This window comes from Periophthalmus magnuspinnatus, chromosome 19 (assembly GCF_009829125.3).
Source record: "Periophthalmus magnuspinnatus isolate fPerMag1 chromosome 19, fPerMag1.2.pri, whole genome shotgun sequence".
In the NCBI taxonomy this organism is placed as follows: Eukaryota; Metazoa; Chordata; class Actinopteri; order Gobiiformes; family Gobiidae; genus Periophthalmus; species Periophthalmus magnuspinnatus.
This window is the reverse complement of record NC_047144.1, coordinates 6,376,537-6,399,713: the sequence shown is the minus strand read 5'-3', so window position 1 is coordinate 6,399,713 and position 23,177 is coordinate 6,376,537. Positions and strand designations below refer to the sequence as shown.

At 41.5% G+C, this 23,177-nt stretch overlaps 1 protein-coding gene across 2 annotated transcripts in view; it reads left to right on the top strand.

The window, feature by feature from the left end:
* ntn2 (netrin 2) overlaps positions 1 to 23,177 on the top strand; it is a 45,969-nt gene that overhangs the window by 206 nt on the left and 22,586 nt on the right. Inside the window, exons 1-2 of one of the 2 annotated variants that reach the window (XM_033985238.2) lie at positions 1,124 to 1,365; positions 8,878 to 10,017. In XM_033985238.2, the coding sequence (XP_033841129.1) occupies positions 8,979 to 10,017 (1,039 nt within the window). In that variant the 5' untranslated portion in view covers positions 1,124 to 1,365; positions 8,878 to 8,978. Of the gene's footprint in view, positions 1 to 1,123; positions 1,366 to 8,877; positions 10,018 to 23,177 lie in introns of those variants that run through there. The other variant, XM_055229633.1, reaches the window with a different exon arrangement.

Here is a 23,177-nt window from a genome sequence, read left to right as displayed (position 1 = left end):
TTATGGGCTATTTCTTATGCATTTTCACTGTTGTCCAAGCATGAATTTTATTAGGGTGTAAGCAATTTTGTTTTGTAGCCCCCTCAAAAATAAATAATAATAATCATAATAAAAACAAATATTGAATTAATATGTACACACAAAAATCGGTTGCATAATCTCACTTTAACCAATGATGAAAACACACATTCCACCTCAGACCTATTTCATTTCACATTTGATTTGATTATTTGGCCCGTTTTTATTTTGTTTTTTTTGTTTGTTTTTTGGCTACTTTCACTTTGAATGCAAAAATTAAGATTCAATCCATACTGCAGCAGCAGACTGGAAATTGTATTGTATTGTGTTCATTTTATTTTGTGTCAATGGCTACATGATTGAAATATTTGAATAGACTAAAGTTGGCCTGGGTGGTTCCCCCCGGAGGATGGTACAGTAAACACAGGAGGAATGTTGATCAGCTTATTGAGCCAGGAGGTGCCGTGATGCCGCAGTTATGGTTCGTTGCTGGTTTGCACCTGCAAAACACTACACCCTGTTGTCTGGAAAATTAAAGTTTTGCGTCCCCTTATATTGGCTACAGTAATATGTAACTATAGTCTAAATACTGAAAAGGAAGGCTGGAAACATCTCTCAACGTAAAATACTGTGAATTACTTTTCTCTCTGTAAATGGACATGATGCGCTTTTACGCACACGCGGGACGCGTTCATAGTTAACCATAACGTATGCCATGTCCAATCCTTTATTTGAAAACAAAGAGAAGGTGCTCGTGCTGTCCTGTTTTAATAAGAAAACAAAGCCGTGTGGCAGTAAAGCGCGTCTGTGCAGCGCCTGTGCGTCAAGGGTTTGTGGTAAAAGTGAGACCAGTTGTGTTGTTGGAGATTTAAACACAGTGAGAGTGCTACTTTGACAAAGTGGTTATTTTGGTTTATGGCTTGTTTTGGCCACACGGCTAAATTATACCTGTCGCCAAATTACAGGTGAAGTTAAGACAACACACACGGCGACCAATTGCTTTCTGACTCTCTCTCTTTCTCACTCTCGCTGTTTCTCGCTCTGTCTCTCTCTTTCCTTCTCTCCCACACTCAGGCGCGCCGAGGGAAATGTGGGTTTGATTTGAAGGAACAGCCTACCCCGGGCTGGGCTTTACAACCTATGGCTGGAGTGGCCGCTCCTCAGTTGGTGTGAGCTCTGGACTCGGACAGGCGCATTGCTCTGCCTCTTAACATCGTTGACTGCGCTTTTACCTGCCTGCTCTTTTTCTGTCAGTCTGGAGACACGGGGTGTTTTAAGTCGCAGGATAGTCTCAGTTTGGATCGTAATACATTATTTACAACGGTGACATCCAAGATTTGACTTTAGGTGAGTTCAATGTCTTACTAAAGAAGCCAACTATTGTAGATTTTGAAGCCGTTGTATTTTACGTAGTTGTGTTTCGCCAATTTCACAGTGAGTTTATTTCACATGCCCTACGTGGTTGAAGGTGTGTTTCGGGTCCTGGTCATGGAGCACGGTGCACGGGCTGGACAGGTGTCAGTTCTCCGCTTCACTTGACCCTGTAGCCGCAGCGCACAGTCCGTTGCGCACTGAGTGCTTGGTGTGGAGAGGGAGCTTTGAGCACGAGTTTTAATAAGGGGGTAGGCTACATTCAATGCCAGCTGAAGATGCCAAAGCAAGCAGCACGCATCTCGGTTCCCGTCTTCCACAGATCAACCTCTGCCAAGTCTCCCAGTGCGTTTGTCACTTCCATTTTTTTTCTCAAGTTTCAACAGCACCATATGCACATTGACCAACATGCCATTAACTAACACGTTTAATTATCATCTACCTGTACTTTCTACACTGTACTTGTTGTGTTTAAGTGGTTTAACTGTATGTACTGAAACAGGGATATATAGGAGATTGGTTAGATGGCCCAATTTGGGATTTCCCAAAGATGAAATGCTTTACATTTGAAACAGGGGTCTTCGTCACTACTCTGCAGCATTGTCTCCTGACCTACTTCTCACTTTGATCTAAACTGAACAAGTTTGCTTAGACCTTTGTGCACTGGGGTGCTGGTTATGTTTTCAGGAGCTTCTGCACTGTAGGAACCGTCTGTGATTCTTTTTAGTTTCTCTTTTGCACTTGAGGGACCGTGGTTTTGAGATGTTCTTAGCTCCTGCTCTGGGGCAGGTATTATCCAGTCAGATTAATGTTTTGATGATACTTTAGGTGAGTTTGGATATTGAATGTTTGTCACTTTTAATTATAATTGCTTGGAAGCCTTTTTCCTTTGCATATCCGTTAAACCTCTACCCTCTCTGCAGAGTCCCCACTGGCCACTGTCTCTGTGCGAACACAAGTGACTAAGGGCTGAATGGAAACTGGAGGACTAAAGGGACTTCCAAACCCCCTATTATTTATTTGCATCTCTCTTTGACTCCATCAAAGAGAGATGTAGGGTGACCAGGCGTAGACTGTAGCTGTAGAATGGGTGGATGAGAGTCTTTTGAATGGGGATAACCTGTGCTTTGAAATGCAGGCTTCCTCTGGATCCAGTTTCTGTTTTCCTGAAGCATTTAAGTCAATACACAAGTCATCACCTCAGCACAGCAATGGGGCAAATGTTTCCCTCTTAAGTGACAGTCTTTCTGAACGCTTCTCTCCATCACTGACTTAAAGATGCCATTGTTTTGCTCTTGTGAGAAGAGGTCCATGTGGAGTGGTGTGAGACACATTTCTTTGTCGAGGGACTACAGTGTTTACTCTGAGGGCCCCCCCAGTGTTAAAACAGCCTTCAGTCATCAGCTCAGCACTTGATCCTGTCTGTCAGGACCAGGCTGTGTGGCAGTGAGCACCCTGCCAGGTCTGCATGTGTCTACCACATTATAGACCAGATGCTCTGCCTGTGGCCTCTGCACACTGAGCGCCCATCAGGCCTGTCTCAGGAGCACAGATACACCTTAGACAGTATTGATAGGGAGGGCACTTTCTCACACTGCATTTCTCTAAAGGAATGATTGTTTGAGGAGTTTTTGATATGTGACAGTGCACCGAGGGCGACACTGACGAAACAAGGCAAGACAAGTTTTACAGAAAATTGATTGCATAGATATTTGTGTATTTACATTTACATTTGCATTCCAAATTGTTGATTTATAATTATTCCATGGTAGCTTGCTGATGAGACATTCTTTTTTTTTTCCTACAGGGATAAAAAAAATCACATTTTGATCTGAAAATGTCAAAACATGTAGGGCAGAGAGATAAAAATCCAAATGGGACTGTGTTTCTGTGACGATCTCCTTTTTTGATAAAATCAACATGTCATGATTCACAAATTCTCTGTTAAATGCAGCTCTGTGCTCAGATAAATACACATTTGCCCACCCTCACCTTCTATTAGTCAGGCTCAGCAATACTGAATGAGTGACAGGTGGATTTAACTCATTGCAATGAAGCGTGAACTTTCCGAAGAAGCAGATGGCTCTTAAAGGCAATATAAATGTACTAAGTTCACATGAATCGTGATAAAATCAGAACTGTAATCTAGCTCCAAGAAAACTGTGATATATATATATATTTGGCCCTAGTTTGAAGGCCCATAAACCAGTGCTGTCCTGACGCTGAGAGGCAGGGTTAAATAGTGTGAGTCAGCCCGTGGCCTCTACAGTTTGCCTTATTGACTGACTCCGACAGAGCCCATGTGTTTGTCCATCAGCGTGGTGTGTTTAAGTGTCATGTATGCCACAGTGTGAGTATTACAAGCACTTAATAAAATAATTAGTGGTTTTTCCCCCTGTGAGTTCAAAGCAGGTTGTTGCTCTGGGCTGTGGGCTAGAGGTTTTCTCTTGTGCAATGGAAAAAAGAGACTTGTTTTCCTGTCAGGGGGGCTTTTGGGGAAAACCGCAGCACTGCCTACCGCAAAGGCCTTCAAAGGGCTCCATTGCGCACCTCTCTTCTCTGTAAACCTCCTGGACCATTGACTTCCTCGCTGACTCCGAATTCTCACCTGCTGCAGACCACTATATCTTGTCTTCATCACTCTAAGGATCATGGAAATTGTTCAATCTAAAGAGCCAGAGTCCACCCACGTAGACTTTAAACGGGGCGTTTTAAGAGCGCACAGTTCCTGCTCCGTGACACCCAGTGAGGAGGAATCTGGCTGTGGGTGTCATCTTCTTTTCCCAGGCGCATCTTGACAACACATGGAGCACAAGTATTTCTTGTATTTGAGAGTGGATCAGAGGCTGACATGGGAGAACATAAATCTGTGAACTTGTGTCCTCTCACTCCCACATCTTCTTATAAGGAGGCATTCAAGGCAAAGTATGGGCCTATGTGAACGAAGGGACAATATTGGTGATAATCCTGAATGCCACATAATTATATCAACAGAAACACTTAAGTCATATAGCAGATTTATTCAGCCCTTGTTGGTCTCTGAAAATTATTGTTCCATCTGTCATGTGTTGAACGGTGAGTCTATATAGTAATTATCATAACAGGACTACAGAGCAAGATTTTTTGGCATTGTCTGCTTTGGCAATTTATATGATTTTGTGAGCCCACAGATTTGACCCTCAGGTTAGTAATACAGTCATAGAGCGCATACCGGCATGTATCATCACTAAACTTGACTTTAATCCTAAGGAAAGGCTTGATACGTTGAAGTTTTGTTGAATAAAAACAACTCTTTTAAACAATCATTTTCAACGCAAAATAATGGGTCCTTTAATATTATGGATGTAGTTCAGATATAGATCAAAAGCAGTCCAAAACTATTCAAGAAATGTCCAGCATTGTCCGATTTCTATTGTTCATTTTCAATTCCATACTTAAATGAGTATATAGTGTTGATCATTTTAGAAACGATTAGTATCTGGGTAACAATTTTCTCTGGAAGTGACTCCAAATATATGTTTTACAAGGCATTTCTACGTAATAATCTAAAGAATTCAAGATAAATAAGTGTAATGTCATACTGTGGGACGTTCATGAAGAAACGCAGGTGACCTTCCATAACAAAAGCAGCATAGTGCACCTTTAAAATCAAATAGGCTGCGATCCCTGCACGAGTGTTATAGTTACAGTGTTATATTAGTGTTATAGAGCTTATCCGAGCACGCAGCCGAGTGTGTGAGAATCTCTCTGACCTCGCAGTCCACCTCGGGGCTGTCTGTCTCTGCTCCTCCCGTTGGCCTGTGGATCAGGTTTATGTTGATTTAAAGAAGTCAGGGTCCCGGGCCAGCGGCGTGTGGGCAGGGCAACAGAAGCAGGCGCATTCCTCTCCGGGGCGTTCGTGCTTTTCCCTCTCCCTCAGCCCCTCGCTCCCCTCGTTCCTGTCAGGCGCAAAAATGGAAAAATAAAGGCACAGATTATTGGACTCACGTCTTTTGGATGTGGACATGTCACACCCACAAGGTCTTGGACTCAAGCGGGGTTAAGAAATTAGGCGGTGATCCCGGGATGTGAGGTTTGACCCCGTCCTTACAGGGCTGCGTGATATGATTTTTCCTTATATAGCTCGAGCCTGACTTTCAATTTCATTTTTGCATTGTCTTTTTTTTAAACAAATACAAATGGCTTTATATATCGGCTCCTTGAACATTAAAGGTGCACTCTGTACCTGTATTCCACAATAAGGCTTTGAAGTTATTGATCTTGCATTTGTTTTGCTATGGGTATTTTTATTGCTCAAAAATACATTGAAAACCTGTGCCTGACCTGTAATTTGACCTAGTGTTGCTCCTGCTCATCTCCAAGTGGATAGATGTGTAATATTCCAGGCAAAGAAAGAACATGGGGGAAAACAGATGGTAATTTGACTCTCAAGTTACATAGTGCCCCTTTAACTAGACAGAAGTTTAATCTGCCAATCAACAATTAGAAAAGACTGAATCTCAGTCTCAAGACACAGCGTTTCCTCCTCACCACTCCTCCATAACGTGGGCTTGTTATTGATTTAATATACAGAGATGGGAGAGTTAGAGAGTCCCTAAGGTCCACACTGTGTGACCCCAGCTGTCAGCCTGTCACCCATTCATTCATATGTTTATTTACCCTACACAGTGTACACTTTACTTTTAAAATATGTTGTCTGGTATTGGACAGTTTTACTAACGGACAGAATGTAAAAATAAAATGAATACTTGGTAGAAGACTTGAAGAATGACATGCGAGCTACTAAACTAATACAAGAATCCCATGCATTTCTGAACATGTTTGTAGTGGTCCAGACAACAGTTACAACAAGATTTCTCTATAAAAAGACAGAGGACATTCTATTATCTAAGTAACTGCATTTGCGTTTTGATAGTTGCGCCAACTCAAATCGTGGCTTTGATTTGATTGCGATATATTGTGCAGTCCTCGTCCTGCTTTCTGCCCAATTTAGCCCTGATGTAGACTTGGTTTGTTCATGTTCTTGTCCCGTTTAGTCCTGGTCCAGGATTAGTGCTGTGTTTATTCCAAGTTGATGTGTGAACAGTAACTCCACAACTAGAAACACTTCTCATCAAACTTGCATGTGTCCATTGCAATGACACACTGTATAACGCACAGCCGAAAGAGATTGTCACTAATTGCGAGTATCCAATTATATTCATCCCATTCATCTTTGTGTGATGATAATGAGCCTGGAAGTGTCCCTGTTGTTAGCCTATTAAAATGGCCTCAATGCCCCTACGCGGCCGCTAATAACCCCCCAGAGATCACTGTACCGGAGTATGGAGAGATGGAGAGCGCGACCCAGCAGACCCTAACCCGAATCCAGGGCCCCCACGTGGGATACAAAGTGGCTCAGCTGTCTCTCCCCTCTCCCCCAGAGTGCTGGTTCTTCTTCTCCTCCCAAGCCAAATAAAGCCTCCTGGCCACTTGTGTTTTCCTAATCTGTGAACTCTGACAGAGGCGCCCACGCTTGAAAGGGAGACAACTCAACATGGGACGATCTCCTGGTGACAGGGAGAAGCTGAAAAAACGCTCCCCGGAATGTGGCTGCTGAAAGTGCGGACCACCCTGCCGCCTCAGATCTGGGACTCCTCCTGTCTGTCTATGACTCCTCCGGCGTTGTTAGAATCAAGTTTTATTTCCATTTTCCCCATACGGTCAGTCAGGCCTTCCTCGTTGGGTTGTCATTGGTTGATTACCTAAATATTCTTTTCAGCCAAGAACAACGTCTAAAGCAGGATGTTTCCCTTCTCTCCCCATTCACATGTGTGGATATGGTACTAGACTTTCCATTGAGAGCTGTGGTACATCTGGGTAACACCACTGAACTTGTGCTTTTCTTGCAGATCGCTATAAAATGTGTAAAAAATGTGAACAAATGTGTTATATTGGAACCCAAAAATTTAGGGCTGGGTATTTAATTGGATTTCAGGAGGTTTAGTCTCGTCTGATTATCGATGATCAGCTAAAGTCCTTTTAAACGAGCAGAGTTGAAGCTTTTTTTTATGTGTTAAATTAAATATTTTGTGCCTGTCTTTTTTAGTATTCATTAAAACAATATGGAAAGCCAATTTTATTTGGTTTTGAAACGAAAGAGATTGATCAATATGAGGAAAATAAATATAAATCCATTTTTTTGCCATATCACCCTACAAAAATCTAATGCTCTAATAGACTTTTACATATAATTGAATGAGGTAATCCTGACTTCAAATGCATTGTTGTTTTAGTTTTGAGACCGTAATCTCTCACAGATGATTGAGCCATGGAGACATCCTAAAAAAAGATTCTATTTTAACAGTTATTAATTTAGAAGAGTGCTTCCAGTTTGTAAAATCTGTTATATTACCAATAGCATTTTGCATTGAGTCCTTCTTGTTCATAAAGGCCTGAAGCTACAGCTAATGAAAGACATTGTGCACCCCTCAGAGGACCCTTGTGGCCTGTTAAACGCGCAGTCAGAGTTTTCTGCTTAATCAGGGCATCAGTGTGTTTAAGGCTATTCACATCCACCTCTGACCTCCTGCCTCACTTTCCAAACATTTAGCTTTGTGATACATGATTCCGGTTTTTATACATTCCAGATTTCCAGTTGAATATTTCAGTATTAAACAGCATGTCACTGCTCTGTGTCTGTTTAAGCTTAATCTCCCAGCAGGCCCGGCGGCACACGGAGCACACCATATTTAGTCACATATAAACCAGTACAGTGCACGCTCTGATCCCTTTCTCCATTCTGTGTTCCTGCTCCTCTCCTTCACCTCCATCACTGTTGGACTTCTGGGGCTGCTTGTCTTTCTCTCTTGTGCTTGTCAAAAGTGTGTTTCCTTTTCCTCTTTGAACTCATCAAACTTTTGTACCTCAACAGCGTGTCAATCAAAAGTAGTTTTTACATCGACCGTCACTTCCTGCCTCTCAGCCCCAACTGTATTTATTTTACCAGTGATTTCTGCCTTTATTTCTCTCATGTTATTTCTGGACTGGCGAATGAACAATATGTTTATGTATTTAAATTCCAGTTTGAAAGGTACCGAGATCAACTAACATGCATCAACAGCAAAGAAGAGTCTATTTCCATTTGGGAAATATAATATGACTGTACACTCCACATACACTGATGTATCATGATTGACTTTATCCTGTTGCCTCTGTCTCTGCCAACTTATGCCCTTCTGTGGGTTTTTTCCACTTAAAACTTGACAAGAGACAGTAAATGAGAAGAGGGTACTGCAATGCGCAGACAACTTTATGTAAATAGACTCTGTGCTCTACTTCCATTTAACTTATAATTTGTTATAACTTATTATTTTATCACATGCTTGCATTTGCATGTGGATTTACTATAACAAAATAAGCATTTGTGTAATTTGTGTGCGTATGTTTTGAAGACAGTTATGTCCTGCTCTATGATGCACGCTCTGACCTGTGTGTTTTTCTCCACAGGCTAACACAATTCTGGGGAGTAGGGCCCGACCACCAGCGACCCCCTCTGCCTTCACACAGACATTTGGATACAGGCTCTGGGACCGTTCCGTTGGAGCAGGATGAGGGAGCCGTGGAGAGGCCTCTTGGCCCTGGGCCTTCTGGCCTGCTCTGCTCTGAGCCTCGGTGCTGTAAATCCCTTTGCTGGACAGCAGGCCCCTCTGGACCCGTGCTATGACGACACAGGAGCAGCACGCCGCTGCATCCCCGAGTTCATCAATGCGGCATTTGGCAAAGAGGTGAGCGTGTCCAGTGTGTGCGGCCGCCCCCCCTCTCGCTCCTGCAGTGTGGTGGAGCGAGGAGATGACCGGCCGTCTGTTCGTACATGTCAGATCTGTGATGCGGCCGATCCTCGCCGTGCCCACCCACCCTCCTACCTCACAGACCTAAACTCTGCTCTGAACCTCACCTGTTGGCAATCGCAAAACTTTAACACATCCCCACACAACGTCACACTCACTTTGTCTCTGGGAAAGAAGTTTGAGATCACCTACGTGAGTCTGCAGTTCTGCTCTCCACGCCCAGAATCTCTGGCCATTTACAAAAGCATGGACTATGGAAAGACCTGGATGCCCTACCAGTTCTACTCGTCTCAGTGTCGCCGCATGTACAACCGACCCAACAGAGCCACCATCACCAAACTAAATGAGCAGGAGGCCGTGTGCACAGACAGCCACACGGAGTTGCACTCTGCCTCAGGGGGTCTCATCGCTTTCAGCACTCTGGACGGGCGACCCTCAGGGAAGGACTTCGACAGCAGCCCGGTCCTGCAGGATTGGGTCACAGTGACTGACATACGAGTGGTCTTCAGCCGCCCACAGATGCCCCCACTGCCCAGGGACCACAGTGCGGGGAGAGAGGAGGAGCCTGTGGCCGTACCATCCACTATGGCCACTTACTTTTACGCAGTGGGAGACTTCCAGGTGGGAGGGAGGTGTAAATGTAATGGACATGCCTCTCGCTGTCTAAAAGATAAAGAAGGCAAACTGGTGTGTGACTGTAAGCATAACACAGAGGGCCCAGAGTGTGACCGTTGTAAACCCTTCCACTACGACCGGCCGTGGCAGAGGGCCAGCGCCAGGGAGGCCAACGAGTGTCTGCGTAAGTCTGCTGTTCTCTCTAGCTATGCACCTTATGGTCTAACATGTGAGGATCTGGTTCATAGAGATGTAGATGACACTGCTCCTGTCCTGTCTGTATCTTTACAGCGAGCACACCAAAAAAATGAATTACTGCTCATGTTTTTGGCACACAACCACCACTAGTAAATGTGTTATCTGGCATCATTTGCCTTTAGCTCAAAACAAGCTCAGCATTGGTTTCCAAAATTGTTCTGAGCAGCGAGAATGAAAGCAATTTGGGTGTCACTGTGTGTAACTACGTGATTATCTTGCATTGCAGTAGTCTGTGATATCATGTTATGGACGTTGTTTAGCCTTCACTCTTTATTGACTTCATATTACTCCTTCTGAGACTGCCTATGTAAGTCATATGTTTTCTGCACAACTTTTCCACTACATGTGGTAAATTTGACAGTATTGCTTTTAGTATAAATAGACTTTGGTAGGACTCTATTTAGGCCCGGTGCGCTTGTCATGAAAATATGTAAGTGCAGGAAAAAACCACTGGCCTCTTTTTAACCTTTTCTATAATGAAATATAACCACATCCAAAAAAAAACACTCCACTTGATATTTTTGTAACATGTTGTAATTGCCCAATGCGTTGGCCTCAAATCCTATTTAGAATTGGACAGTGCCAGATGTGTTTAAGCAGGACAGAGGGGGGCAGAAGCGGAGAAGGGAAGCAATAATAGCATCAGTATGGCAAATAAATTCCACCTTTCCTGCTTGCCAACATTACCTTTCTTTGGCTCCTTGTCCATCATTGACACATTTCTTGACTAAAGCCATGCGCACACACTCGTCTAAACAATATCCTGTGAATCCCTTAGTGTTTTCTCCGGTAATGTCGGACACGCCTCTTTTGACTGTAGCTTTTTGTTTCCGAAACGTTACACCCGCTCCGCGCTCTGCTCCTCTCTGTGGAGTTGATATGTCACTTCCATCCACCATTCCTGGACTAAACAGCCACGCTTCTACAGCCAACTGGGATGACCTAATCCAAGTGTTGATATTGGGCAGTAAAAAACTATTGCCTATTGCACGCTATACCTGATCACTCATCCGGACTGACACGCCAAATATTCAGTCCCAGATGCCCACAATTTAGGAGTTTTTCACAGTAAATTCTTGTAAATTTTTTCTCCAAAAAATTTCAAAGTAGTAGCAGGGCCTTTGACTAACCTTTCCAATGTTTTTCTGAGCTGTTTTGTTGTGAGAGGCAGTACGCTGAGTGGACCTTGTAGGTGTCATTGTTTTAACTGGAGGAGCGACTGAGCACTACTGGCCAGAGACGTCCCATAGCTGTCACCAGAGCCTTCAACGTGGGCCTTGGGGTGTTTGTGTGTGTATATGTGTGTTGGGGGGAGGAGGGGCAGAGAGGCCAAGCAGAGGTCATGATCCTGAGCACAGTGGTGACAAGGTTAAGTTGTCTGGAGAATGTTTGTGGCTAATAAGGAACTGCGAGGGGCAGATGCAGAGCCAGTTCAGTGGTTTTACGCTCTGAGAAATGATGTGTGATGTAGAGAAGCTGTTACTGCTGCTGGTTTGAGGTAGTAACCATGATCTCACAGACACAGTACGCCCGACAGTCTGCATATATGATGATGTCCTGGCTCGCTCCATAGTCTGAGCACACACACATGAGCCCCTTCACTGTGGCTCTTCTCTATGACAGCTTTACAAACCGCTGTGCAGAGGCGACGCAGTGCCTTGTAAAAGTCAGTTTGTGTTGAAGACGACACAATGGAGAAAAATGTGATGGATTTGCCTCCAGCTGAAGCCTTGGGACAAAAAGATGAAACAGATGGAGGTGAAAGTATTAGCATTTCTGTTGGCACACTGTAATAATCTAAATATTCTGTGTTGATTTTAAGATGTGAAACACTCTCGCACTCTCTTGTGGATTCAATGACAATGTGACAGAGTGTAGTTGATCATTTAAGGCGGAGTGACTACAGACTCATGTTGGTGGCCATCTTGGCTCTGTTTGCAAACAGCACCAGGCTGTTCTTTGCCCTGCCTCTTTCTCATTAGGATTCAGAGAGGAAGTCCTGAGTAGAGCTTTGGGAGGTGTGCAGTGCTGTGCCAAGCCTCATCCCTCCCAGAATGCACCACTCAGACTGCTCACAGCGATGGGCTGCTGTGGTAGGACAGGGGTCAGAGGAAGGCTACACAACCATGTGGTCGACCGCTTATAAAGGCAGGTATATGTGGCACAGTTTGCAGTTACATGTCTCTGGGTGTGGTTTGGAGTAGTTTTATGCAAAATGCTACTTTATTAATAGTGTGGAACCAATCAGAGCTCATGTTTAAGGGAATTTCCTGTCAAATCAAACCAATATGCCAAATGAATAAACATACCATTATACACAGATGTCATCGCCTGGACTGAGTTGCATGAGAAGATGGCATTAGCTGGTACACTACAGTGTATATGTAGATGATGTGTGCCACCCAGATGAAGCTGTGCATTAGAGCCGTGTATCAGAGCAGAGCAGGCCCGAGTGAAAGTGACAGCTTTAAAGTGTAACCCTGTGCGAGCGCTTACAGACTGGTGTGGGGCTGTGCTTCCACAGGCTCAGCTTGTGTCTTTTGGAAACTATTAGCTGGAATTAGCAGGACACTGACAGATGGAAGAGCGCTGTGATCCAGGGGTGCTCCGAGCAGGGCTTAAATACAAGTGAGTGGAAACTCAGAGGACTGGGACAGATCCATAGTAAACCATGTCTTACACACACTGACACAGCTCAGATGGTTATTGGAGACTGATTAGAATTTCAAAATAGGGTTCAGTCCTTTCACAACTTTCCCCGCTCTCTCTCTCTTACCAAGGGTGCGCATAGGTCAAGATCATTTTTAGACTTGAGAGAAAAGTTTTATAAGTGACGGACAGCAGTACAATTTCTTCTTGTTTGTGTTACCTAGCGGGCGTCATAACATGGAGCTCAGTGAGAGTCTATATTTAGAGGTGTGTGAAGGATAAAGGCTGGAGCTGGAGTTAATATGCCTAATATGACTACATGTATTCCAACTTTTGCTAATTGACTTTAATGCCCTGCACCCCACCTGCCTGCGCCTGTCGCTGGAGGGCAGCTAATGGGGACCCAATACTTCAATTAGTTACACTGCAGCGTCCAAATGAGACAGAGCTGTGTGTGTGTGAGTGAGAGAGGAGGGGGCGCTGAAAGAAGGTGGGTTTGAAAAAAGAACCTCCTGTGCTTTCAAATAATTACACAGCGGAGGAATGTTGTTCTAAAATCAACAGCCCTATGAAATGATGCCTCTGGGGTGCTGGCGTGAGATGCAGGGCCGCAGCACTGGCCTACATGTGTGGGACTGGGGCTTACTCGCACTCTGACTATGTAAGTATAGGCAGAGATGGATGAAGCAATGCAATTAGATATATCGAGTCAAAGGTCTCTAGCTTGAGTAGAAACAGCAAAAAAAAAAACTTAGAACAGTAAGTATGTCATCCAACAAGATATATACACGACCAGTCAAACGTTTGGACGTTTTACTACATTCTACATTTTATATACATACATTTGACATCAAATATATGAAGTAAGATATATGGAATTATGTAGCAAAAATGTTAAAAATCCTCCCTTTGCTTTGTCGAATTATCTAACTTTTTTTCTTCGCTACATAATTCCATATAGCGTACTTCATATATTTGATGTTCTGTATGTATATAAAATGTAGAAAGTACTAAATCTGTCCCTAGATACAAAGTAGACGTGTTCAAATAAATTATAGCTTTTACTGATAACAGTTGTTATGCTGATTTATTCTTAATTACACAATGAGTTCTTTGGTTTGCTGTGTTGGTTTTCAAGACAATTGTCCAGTTAGGAAGCAGAACAAGCCTCACCTGAGTCTCTCATTTGGGTTGCCAGTTTTAATGCTGTAAATCAGTGTTTCTCTCTGATCTGAATCCTCACTACCTAAACCTCAGCACTTGCAGCCAATCATTACTCCTGCAGCCTGTCCATATAGTGAGAATGAAAAAAGTGTCATATCTGCAGGTTAAGGCACTGGCAACCCAAGTGTTCTTTTGTTTTGTATTTTTCTTTTCTTTTTTTTATTAAGTATACAATTTTCCTTCAAAAGTCAACTTAAGTAAATTAGTTTCATGCCATCCTGACTTGTCATATAAAGAAGCCACCCATAACGTCAGGGAGGTGCGCTCTGAGGACAGCCGAGTGTCGGGTGACTGTGTTCGTGTCAGCTGGGTTAAATCCTTTGGAAAAGCCTGTGGTTGCCACAGGCCAGGAGTGTGTGTATGTCTATGAGAGCCGCATGAAATCTAGTGTTTCTGCAGTGCGGTGTTTGAACCCGAGGTGAGGTGGAGGAGGGGCAACTCTGTGCCACCCGCTCACACAGATGGTAGTGATCACCTCCCGCTGACTGTCCGCTGGAACCATCCCAAACCATTTACTCTCTGCTCCTCGCTCCCAGTACTATCCAGGTTTCCAGTTAGCTCTTCTGTTTATGGGAAAATTACACAAGAGGAATATGGAAAAATGATTGACATAAAGCATTCAACAAAACACACTCAAGTGAAGTAGATCAGTGTACTTAACTTACTCATTTGTTATACGTTACAAATGGCTTGTTCTTGTGTTTAGGATAAAGCACGTTTCATCGCCCCATTAGGGAAATGTGTTCTCTGCATTTGACCCATCCTTTAGAGCTACTGGGGCAATCTGCTGCTTAATATGTGGCTATAGCTCTTGTTTCAAAAAACACTTGAGGACAAACAGCAGAAACAGCACTGTGGCGATACTGCATTATATTCAATCTTATCTTTCATCTTATATTCCGATACTGATATTGGCACAGAGACATTGTCCATATTGTCCATCTTTTCTTTTAGCTCAACAAACTGTTCCTTAGACGATCACATTTTTGGTTCTCACACACTAGTCATATTACACTCTGCTTATTTTGACAGTCAGGAGCCACCTCTGCTTCTCTTGTGCCTTGTTTTACTTTTTCGTCTTGCATCCCACAGTAGCCGTGAGTACTATAGGACGACATGTACCCCAGCACTATTAGTTTGGAACCAATGTCATATGTTGTGTATGAACAAATCCACCGCTTTAATCAAATGTTCCAGTGAGCGGGCTGCCCTTACCTCCATTATCATCTCCATATGCTCCACACAGCCCAATGGGACTCACGTACAGAGCGGGGTTTCTAACGTTCCAACTTTCTCTTATATTTGTCACCTCTTTGTGGTGCAGTTACATGGATAAAATAGTGCTGCTGCCAAAATATTTAAGTACACAAGAAAAAATCCACTGGGCTGTACTCACTAACATCTATGATTTTAAATATAACTAATTACATACTTAATTACAGCTACAGGTTTAAAAATGTACCCAGAAAGTAGAGTAACGTTAGGATGTGTGATTCGTTACTTTCCATCCCTACTCATTTGAACGGGACACACACTCTGACATCTTCAGATCGGGTCAAGTATGCGATGCCCAAAAAGAGACTAAAAGACTCAAATAGACTCTCCACAGTGGACCAGCTCTGCCAACTGTATTCTGCATGTTCTCAGGATAATGCGATCGCACCGTGTATTTATGGGGACATTAGGTTACTGCCCGTAGGAGGGGAAAATACAGAGAGTGAAAGGCGGGACGCAGATAACAATGTTTAGATATGGCCAAGTGAAGTGGACCGGAGAGGGAACAGAGCCCCCCAACCTGGCAACCCTCCAGCGTAATCCCATTAACGTCGCTGTGTGCCTGATGCCATGCGCTCACATAGGCTGAGGCTGGTGGAGACTACGTACAGGGTCTGAAGGTGGTGAGGGAGTAGCTTCCAGAAGACACGATAGTTTGAAGGGCTCCTAAGTAGGCTGTTTTTGGTTAATGGGGTGGGTGGAAAATCATAATTTGTTATAGGACTGCACCATATATCGCAGTCTAAACAAGTGAGCTGAGTTGGTGCAAATATCAAATCGCAAATGCTGCAGTTACTCAGATAATCGACTGTCTCTAGCAAAGAACAAAACACCGTCTTTTTATAGAAATCTACCTGTGCCTGTGTCTGTAGTTTAGACTTCTACAAACATGTTCTGAAATGTGTGGGATTCATAATATTGTTTTATCATTTCATATTTCGGTCTTTGTTTACAATTAACAGAATTCTACTCTTACAAATATACAGAAATCTATACGCACTTGCACGTAGATTATTGTCCAAAATGGTGCAGTCCTTTAAATCGACAATACAAATAAGTGTGTTTCTGTGCCGGGATTTGAAGTCCAGATCTAATTTTGACACACTGTTAACTTACACAGTGCACAGGGTAATGTACTACCATGTCATATATTCAGTGCATATTCAGTTCAATGATATTTGATTTATCCCCAAAGGCAAAAGCACACTGTATGGTGCACTTAAAACTAAAACAAAGCACCAGACTATTACAGACACTCCCTTGACGCTGATCGTCATTACAGAATGTTTAGAGTCATTCTTATGAACACGGTTGTCATTTATATGTTAATGATTTTTAAAAATACACACAATAAGACTAGGTATAACCAGTGGTGGAGGAAGTACTCAAATGTGTTACTTATGTAAAAGTACAGATACTAGAGCAATAAAAATACTCAAAAAAATAAAAGTGTCACATGAAAAAATCTGCTTAAATAAAAGTATTAAAGATTAAAGATTACTTAAAGATTAAAGATTTTTAGTTCTTATAAAGCTTCAAATGTTTTGATTTTGATACAGGTTTGTGCTGAATTTTCTTCAACAGAAACAATTGAATTGCTTGTTTTTTTCCTAGCTGTTTTTATTTGTATACTTTAGTTTGTTCAAAGTATGAACGTGTTAAAAGTAAACGCCACAGGCATTTCAGCAGATTTAAAACTACATTTACTTTTCAGCCCTCTTCAAAAATGTAGTGGATTAGAAAATACACATAATTACTCTGAAATGAAGTCAAGTAAAAGTAAAAAGTACCCACTATAAAATCTACTCAAGTAAGGTACAGACACCTACATTTTTTACTCAAGTACTACTACAAGTTACTACTTTTATTTGTTACCTTCCACCACTGAGTATGAAAAGTTTTAAGTTTGTAAAAATGTTCTATTGTGATATTGACTGTAAGAGAGATTTGATGACAGAATGGCATCCACATTCTTAAGACGTGCACTAAGCTCTACTTCATTGATCCACATAAAAGTATGCACACAGCTTCTTTAGTAGTACCTTAGCTGGTTACACTATAAAAAAGTATATCCACACACACACACACACGCACACACACTGACCTCTCTTATGCTTTTGAATCTGTACAGATTTAGGTTAACCATGTCAGTATTTTGATTGGTTTGATGTCACATGTTTGGGTTCTGAAAAAGTTTTGTGTAAGTTTTGTGACACAGAGGTCTAACATATGACCTAGCACGTGAAATTATGTTATATTTGTATTTAACTCTAGTGCTCAAGTAACAATACTTGAATTTCCAGTCAAATAGATATAATAAATAAATGTACAGTGCATGCACAAAGTTGTTATTTAGTAGACACAAAAAGTAGTACTTATAAATCAGACCATGCATAACTTCACAATAACTGCTGCTACTAGTTGTAATACTACTAATATTGCTTCTTGTTTTTGCTACCCATAAACACAAAAAAAATTTAAATATATAATATATATGTCAATGCTCAGATATGAATAAATACTAAAACTAGTATCCAAACTAGGTAATGAATTAAATAAGTATCAACACTTTTAAAAGTACATAGTTAGGGCAACCTTTACTTTACCTGCATATTTTTATGGAATCATCTTTACCTATCAGGACAAATATAAGATGACATTGTATTGTCTAAATGTCTATATGGTATTGAAATAGTATTGAACCAAAATGTAATTTGAATCTTTGTATCATGACAATACTACTTATCCAGTCTGCTTCTATTAATTTCAGGTTTATTTTTTTTGTTTGTTTTTTTGTTTTGTTTTGTTTGATTGTTCTCAAAATAAAATAAAAAATACATTATTAAAATGACTATTGTCTACATTAGCATGTAGACAATAGTGCACATAAACACTAAACACCTCTCTGAACACCTGCAGGAGCACTCAGCCTTTCACACCCTGAGCAGAGGGCACAGAGCGGGGCAGCCGGTCCCCCCAGCAGGGCCGTGCTCCACTCTGCTCCTCCAAATGTCCACAGTGCCATCACAGACCAGGGCTCTGGCTCCTGTACAACCATTCAACATCAACTGACCGTGCATACAGCGCCAGCCTGGTCGAGATGAGGGAAATGAGCTTAGATTTATCCCTGCTATAGGGATAGAGCGGAGGAGGTACAAATGTCCCTTCTTTCTTTCATTCTTTCTTTCGTTATCTTTATGTTTACAGGGGAACCTAATGAGAGCGTCCTGTTCAAAATATAACACAAGAGCAGGTGTGTGTATAAAAGTTTGTTACCAGATTGTTAAATTGCGAATGTGTCACCAATGCATCCAGTTTTGCTTTTCCTTGGAGTGTTCTCTATTTTTGTGAAGCAAAACAGCTAAAAGCCTCTTTTCCGTTTCAGTTTTGGTGCAGCTAGTCTCAGCTTTATGCAGTCATGTGATCTGGTATTAAATGTTCTGGTATCAGTGATTAACAAACAGGTGAGATATTCTGGGAGTTTTTCAAGTAGTCCCTTATAGATACATTTCATACAGTGCTGCTCTCTTTTAATAGATTGATTGACTAAAAAGGGGATGTGGCAAATGTCTCTATGATCTGAACATGGATCTGAACTGTAAAATCTGATTACGATTAAAATGAAGCTTTATTTATCCTGCAATGGGGAAATTACAGTGTTTCAACGCAAAGGTTATGTACAAAAATCACCTGAAACTTTTGTATCAGGAGTATCATGGTCAAAATAATTGTGATTAACGATAATATCACGATAATTATTAAAGTTGCTGAGAGTAAAAAAATGTTACGGATATGAATAATTATAATTTTAATGTTATGAATAAGTTCCATGTTTAAACAACTTTTATATAATTGTACTTTACTGTTATCAGTGAAAACAACTATGAGAACATTATGAATAAGTACATTTTTTTTGGAACATTCTGGTGATACAATGACGATTATCCTGATTATAAAAATGTCCCATGAATGATTACGGACTACCCTTTGTATCACGATAAACGATATTCTGGTTTATTGTCCCGTCCCTGCTATATACACAGAAAAGTCCTACTCCTACATGAGAAAACGCAGATTAAAGTCACATTCACTTCCAAATCTTCAGCTAACTCACTACATATCTGGCAGCTGTTGTCCCATATAAACTCTTAAAATCAAACAAAAATAATTAGTTTGAAACAATGCTACAGAACTACAGCCCCAGCACACACTTCCACTTGTGCGTGTGGCAAGAGTGTGGGGCAATTTGTCATAGCGCTGGCTGTTAGTCCGTGCTTTACAAATGCAGAAGTTATATATGTTGTTTTATTATTCATCTTTTTTATATCGAAAGTTCCCCAGCAATGAAACATGAGATTTATCGTAGCAGCGATTGTGGTAATAATTTTGTGGTAATAGTTTCCGCAGGTTGTGCACGCTCCTCCTCCGTGTGTTATTTTTCTCTCCCTTTTAGTCCATCTTATGCCAAGTCTTTAGTTTTTGTTTGTTTGATTTCCCGGACAACCTGATGAACTGCGTGTTGGCCGCTGGACTCGGAGTAGCAGGGAGGTGCAGGGTCTCCGCTGACTTTTCACCACACACAGATCGTCCTGTTTTCTTTCAGCGATAAGAGTGTTAGTTACTGTTAGTTAGGGATAGATTATTATATATATTTGTCAAGAACCATGTACAAATTCATAAATCTTACAAAAGAAAAGACGATTTGCACAAGATTTAGCCACAAACTACTGATAAAATGGGTTCTTTAAGGAATGCAGGAGTGTTACTTTTAAAGATGCGCTGTGTAACTTTTCTAATTACCTGCCTGTCTCCATGGAGATGTTATTGCTTCGTCTGGAATGTCCCACAATATGCCATTAAACTGATCTTGTATTTATTAAATTACATGTGCTTTCTTACTCAATAATAGCTTGAAAAACATGCGTTCTTACTGTGAGCATAACCGCCTCTCCGCAGATCTGACCTGTAAGACATGAGTTTAATGCCATACTGATCATTCCGGGAAAAGCAATAACGTAACCGTGGAGACAAGCAGGTGGCTGATGTTCCACCAGAAAAGGTACACATTTTACCATTAAGTTTCTTTTGTTATTTTTACTACGAAAAATCTACTTTCAGTTTAACAGCTACTGCCGTACAACCTCTGATACTTCACCTTATGCTGCAGTTTGAGAATTTAAAAGGGTTTAAATACTACTACTGCTACTAATAATACTGTTACTACTACAACTGCTACTACTAAAAATACCCAAAGTGTCTAAACGGGATCCTTAAAGTCTTATTTAGTTGATGCTAATTTGGCTAATAGTTAAAGTGGATGTCATGGCTGCAGTGGCTGGTGCACACTTCAAAACAAACCCATAAACATTCCAGGATCACTCCTTGGGCAGCTGCCTCTCACATGATCCTAACTGCAGATGTGGCATGAGCAGGTAAAACACAAAACACCTACTTAGAGACATTTGATTTTCCTTTTCCAAATTTGTCCTCCTCCTCCTTTTCACTCCTCTCCTCAGATCTCACATCCAAATCTGCTCATGCCAAACATTAATTCTTTTTTTCCCTTCACGAAAGGCCTGGCTGTTGTTAAATCCACGGACTGCTGTTACACATGTTAAAGCGCTCAGCGGAGGGCGGCGGGATTTCCTTGACATTCTCCACACTTGAACACACCGTTTGGGAGCGGGGACTTTGTTGGCTGATCCTGTTGCAGTGCGAGTGACTGGAGGAGATGCAGGGCTTTCATGTGGAGCTGGAGGTGTTAATGGACACAAGTACTCCCAGCTGTGGTAGTACAGACCCGAGTGAGACGTTTGTCATGGTGGGCAAAGGGGCAGGCAGCCTCAGGCACAGACACAGTTTGGGTTATATTAAGACATGGAGTAAACTGTAGACATTTATGCAGTATAGTTTGTATTAATATGTACTTTCTCAATACAGTTTGGAAATGTATTTTTTCATGTGGTGGCAGAAGCAGTAGAAGTATAACCTGTATTGACTACAATACACAATACAATAGATTATAACTACTGCTCTGTAGTTATAATCTATGACACCCGTGGAACTTTATGTTATAATTTGGACATTTTAAATCACAATATTGATCTAAAATGACTTAATAAAAGAAACAAGTCCGCTGACTTCTATGTTAGAATACTGCAGTGCCCAATGGGAGCTGACGTCACTGTGAACACTATCACAACAAAGAGGCGTGCAGCTGTTGGCACCTCTGATGGATAGCTGTGGATCATGCTAACAAACTGTGGATTTTTTTTCATTTGTACCAAAATAAATACGCAACACCTCCAAATCTTATGCACATCACCAACTAAGAAAATAAAATTGGAAAATAAAGTAAATCCAGAGCAGTGGAGACCCACTGGTCAGTGGCGGTGAAAACACAGATTGTTCAGCAGTATGGCGTCTTGAATATAAGCGATTAAAAACTGCTCAAACATGCACAAATCATCCCAAACACAACTTTGGGTAATGATACAACAGCAATACAACATTGAGTAAATGTTGAGGGAAACAACTATAGCATGAATTTAAAGTTCTGAAAAGTTGATTTTGCAGAATAAGTCTGCTATAAAACTACTTCAGCTGATGAAAGTGCTTCACATAAAAATCTACAAAAAGAAATGAATATAGATACAGTATAACACGATACATTGGAACAATAAAATACCAAGACATCCTGTTTAGCTAGTATTAAATCCCAGGGAGAAGTGGTGGGTTTTCAGACGAGTCTTAAACTGAGTTAAAGGCTGAGAGGATCTGTCTGGGCGCTGCCACAGAAAAGGCTCTGTTACCTCTGGTCTTGAGCCCATCTCGACTATGTGACTTTTTGGTGGAAGGTCACCAGCTGCTTGTCATTGCTTTGCCTGTAATATTTCACCAGGGACCAGACTCACACCTTTGTAGAGTATTGAAGAAGTCTGTATTCTGGATCCCAGGCAAAAGGCGGTGGACTTCCCACTGAAAAGAGTTGCACAGTGCACCTTTAAGCATGCAAAATGTACTACAAAGAACATTTTAATACTCAAATATAGTACCACCGGGTAAATGATTCCCGTATGGCTGTTTGGGAGACACTGGTATAAAATCTGATGAAAAATGTATTTGTGCTCCAGAATGTTTAATTGCTTATCAAGTGTTTTTCTTTATCAAGTTTTTTTTTCTTTTCAGTTTCTCATGGAATATTTCTGTGAAGCGTTTTTGCTTGTAAAGATTGCAGTACAATACAGTTTGGCATAGATATACATCCAAATATGTCCATCATCAAAAGGAATTGGCTCAATCCAAATTTGTATTTTTATTAGCTGTAGAATTCCACTGCTAAACCAGATGGAATTGGGAGCCAGTTTGGGAACGTGTTCTTTTTCCAGCCCTGGACCTGGGAGCGTGGAACTGTTTCTTCATAGTCCTGTGTTCGATAGGATGCATGTCTTCTCTGATCAGGTGCATATGAGAAGGAGCATTATTATTGTTTTGATTTCAGGTGCCATATTGGTGCATAAGTGACCACGTGACACAGAGGTCTCCACTTTTACCTTAAATTATGTAATATTCAAAAGCTGTTGTGCTGTGAACTTACTGAACTAAGTAGAGCCAAAAGAAGTAGCTGTTTGTTTATTTATGTACTTATTTAAACAGGGACTGTGCACATTAATAAACATTTCTGTGAATGTGCCAGTTTAAGCTGCAGAGCAAAATTTCAGTGCCTGGTCAAGATGTAGAGACAAGGCCAACAGACCTCTCATATTGTCCAATAAAATCAGCTGGTGTCACAAGTTTAATTAAATAGTTTCCAAATATATCCAAATAATCCCTTAGAGGCTTGTGCATGCATACAACAGGCTCAAACACCGCAGAATAAACCCCATGATACACCCATAGAGGAATCAGACATCTGATTGTAGTAAATGTGCATGTGCA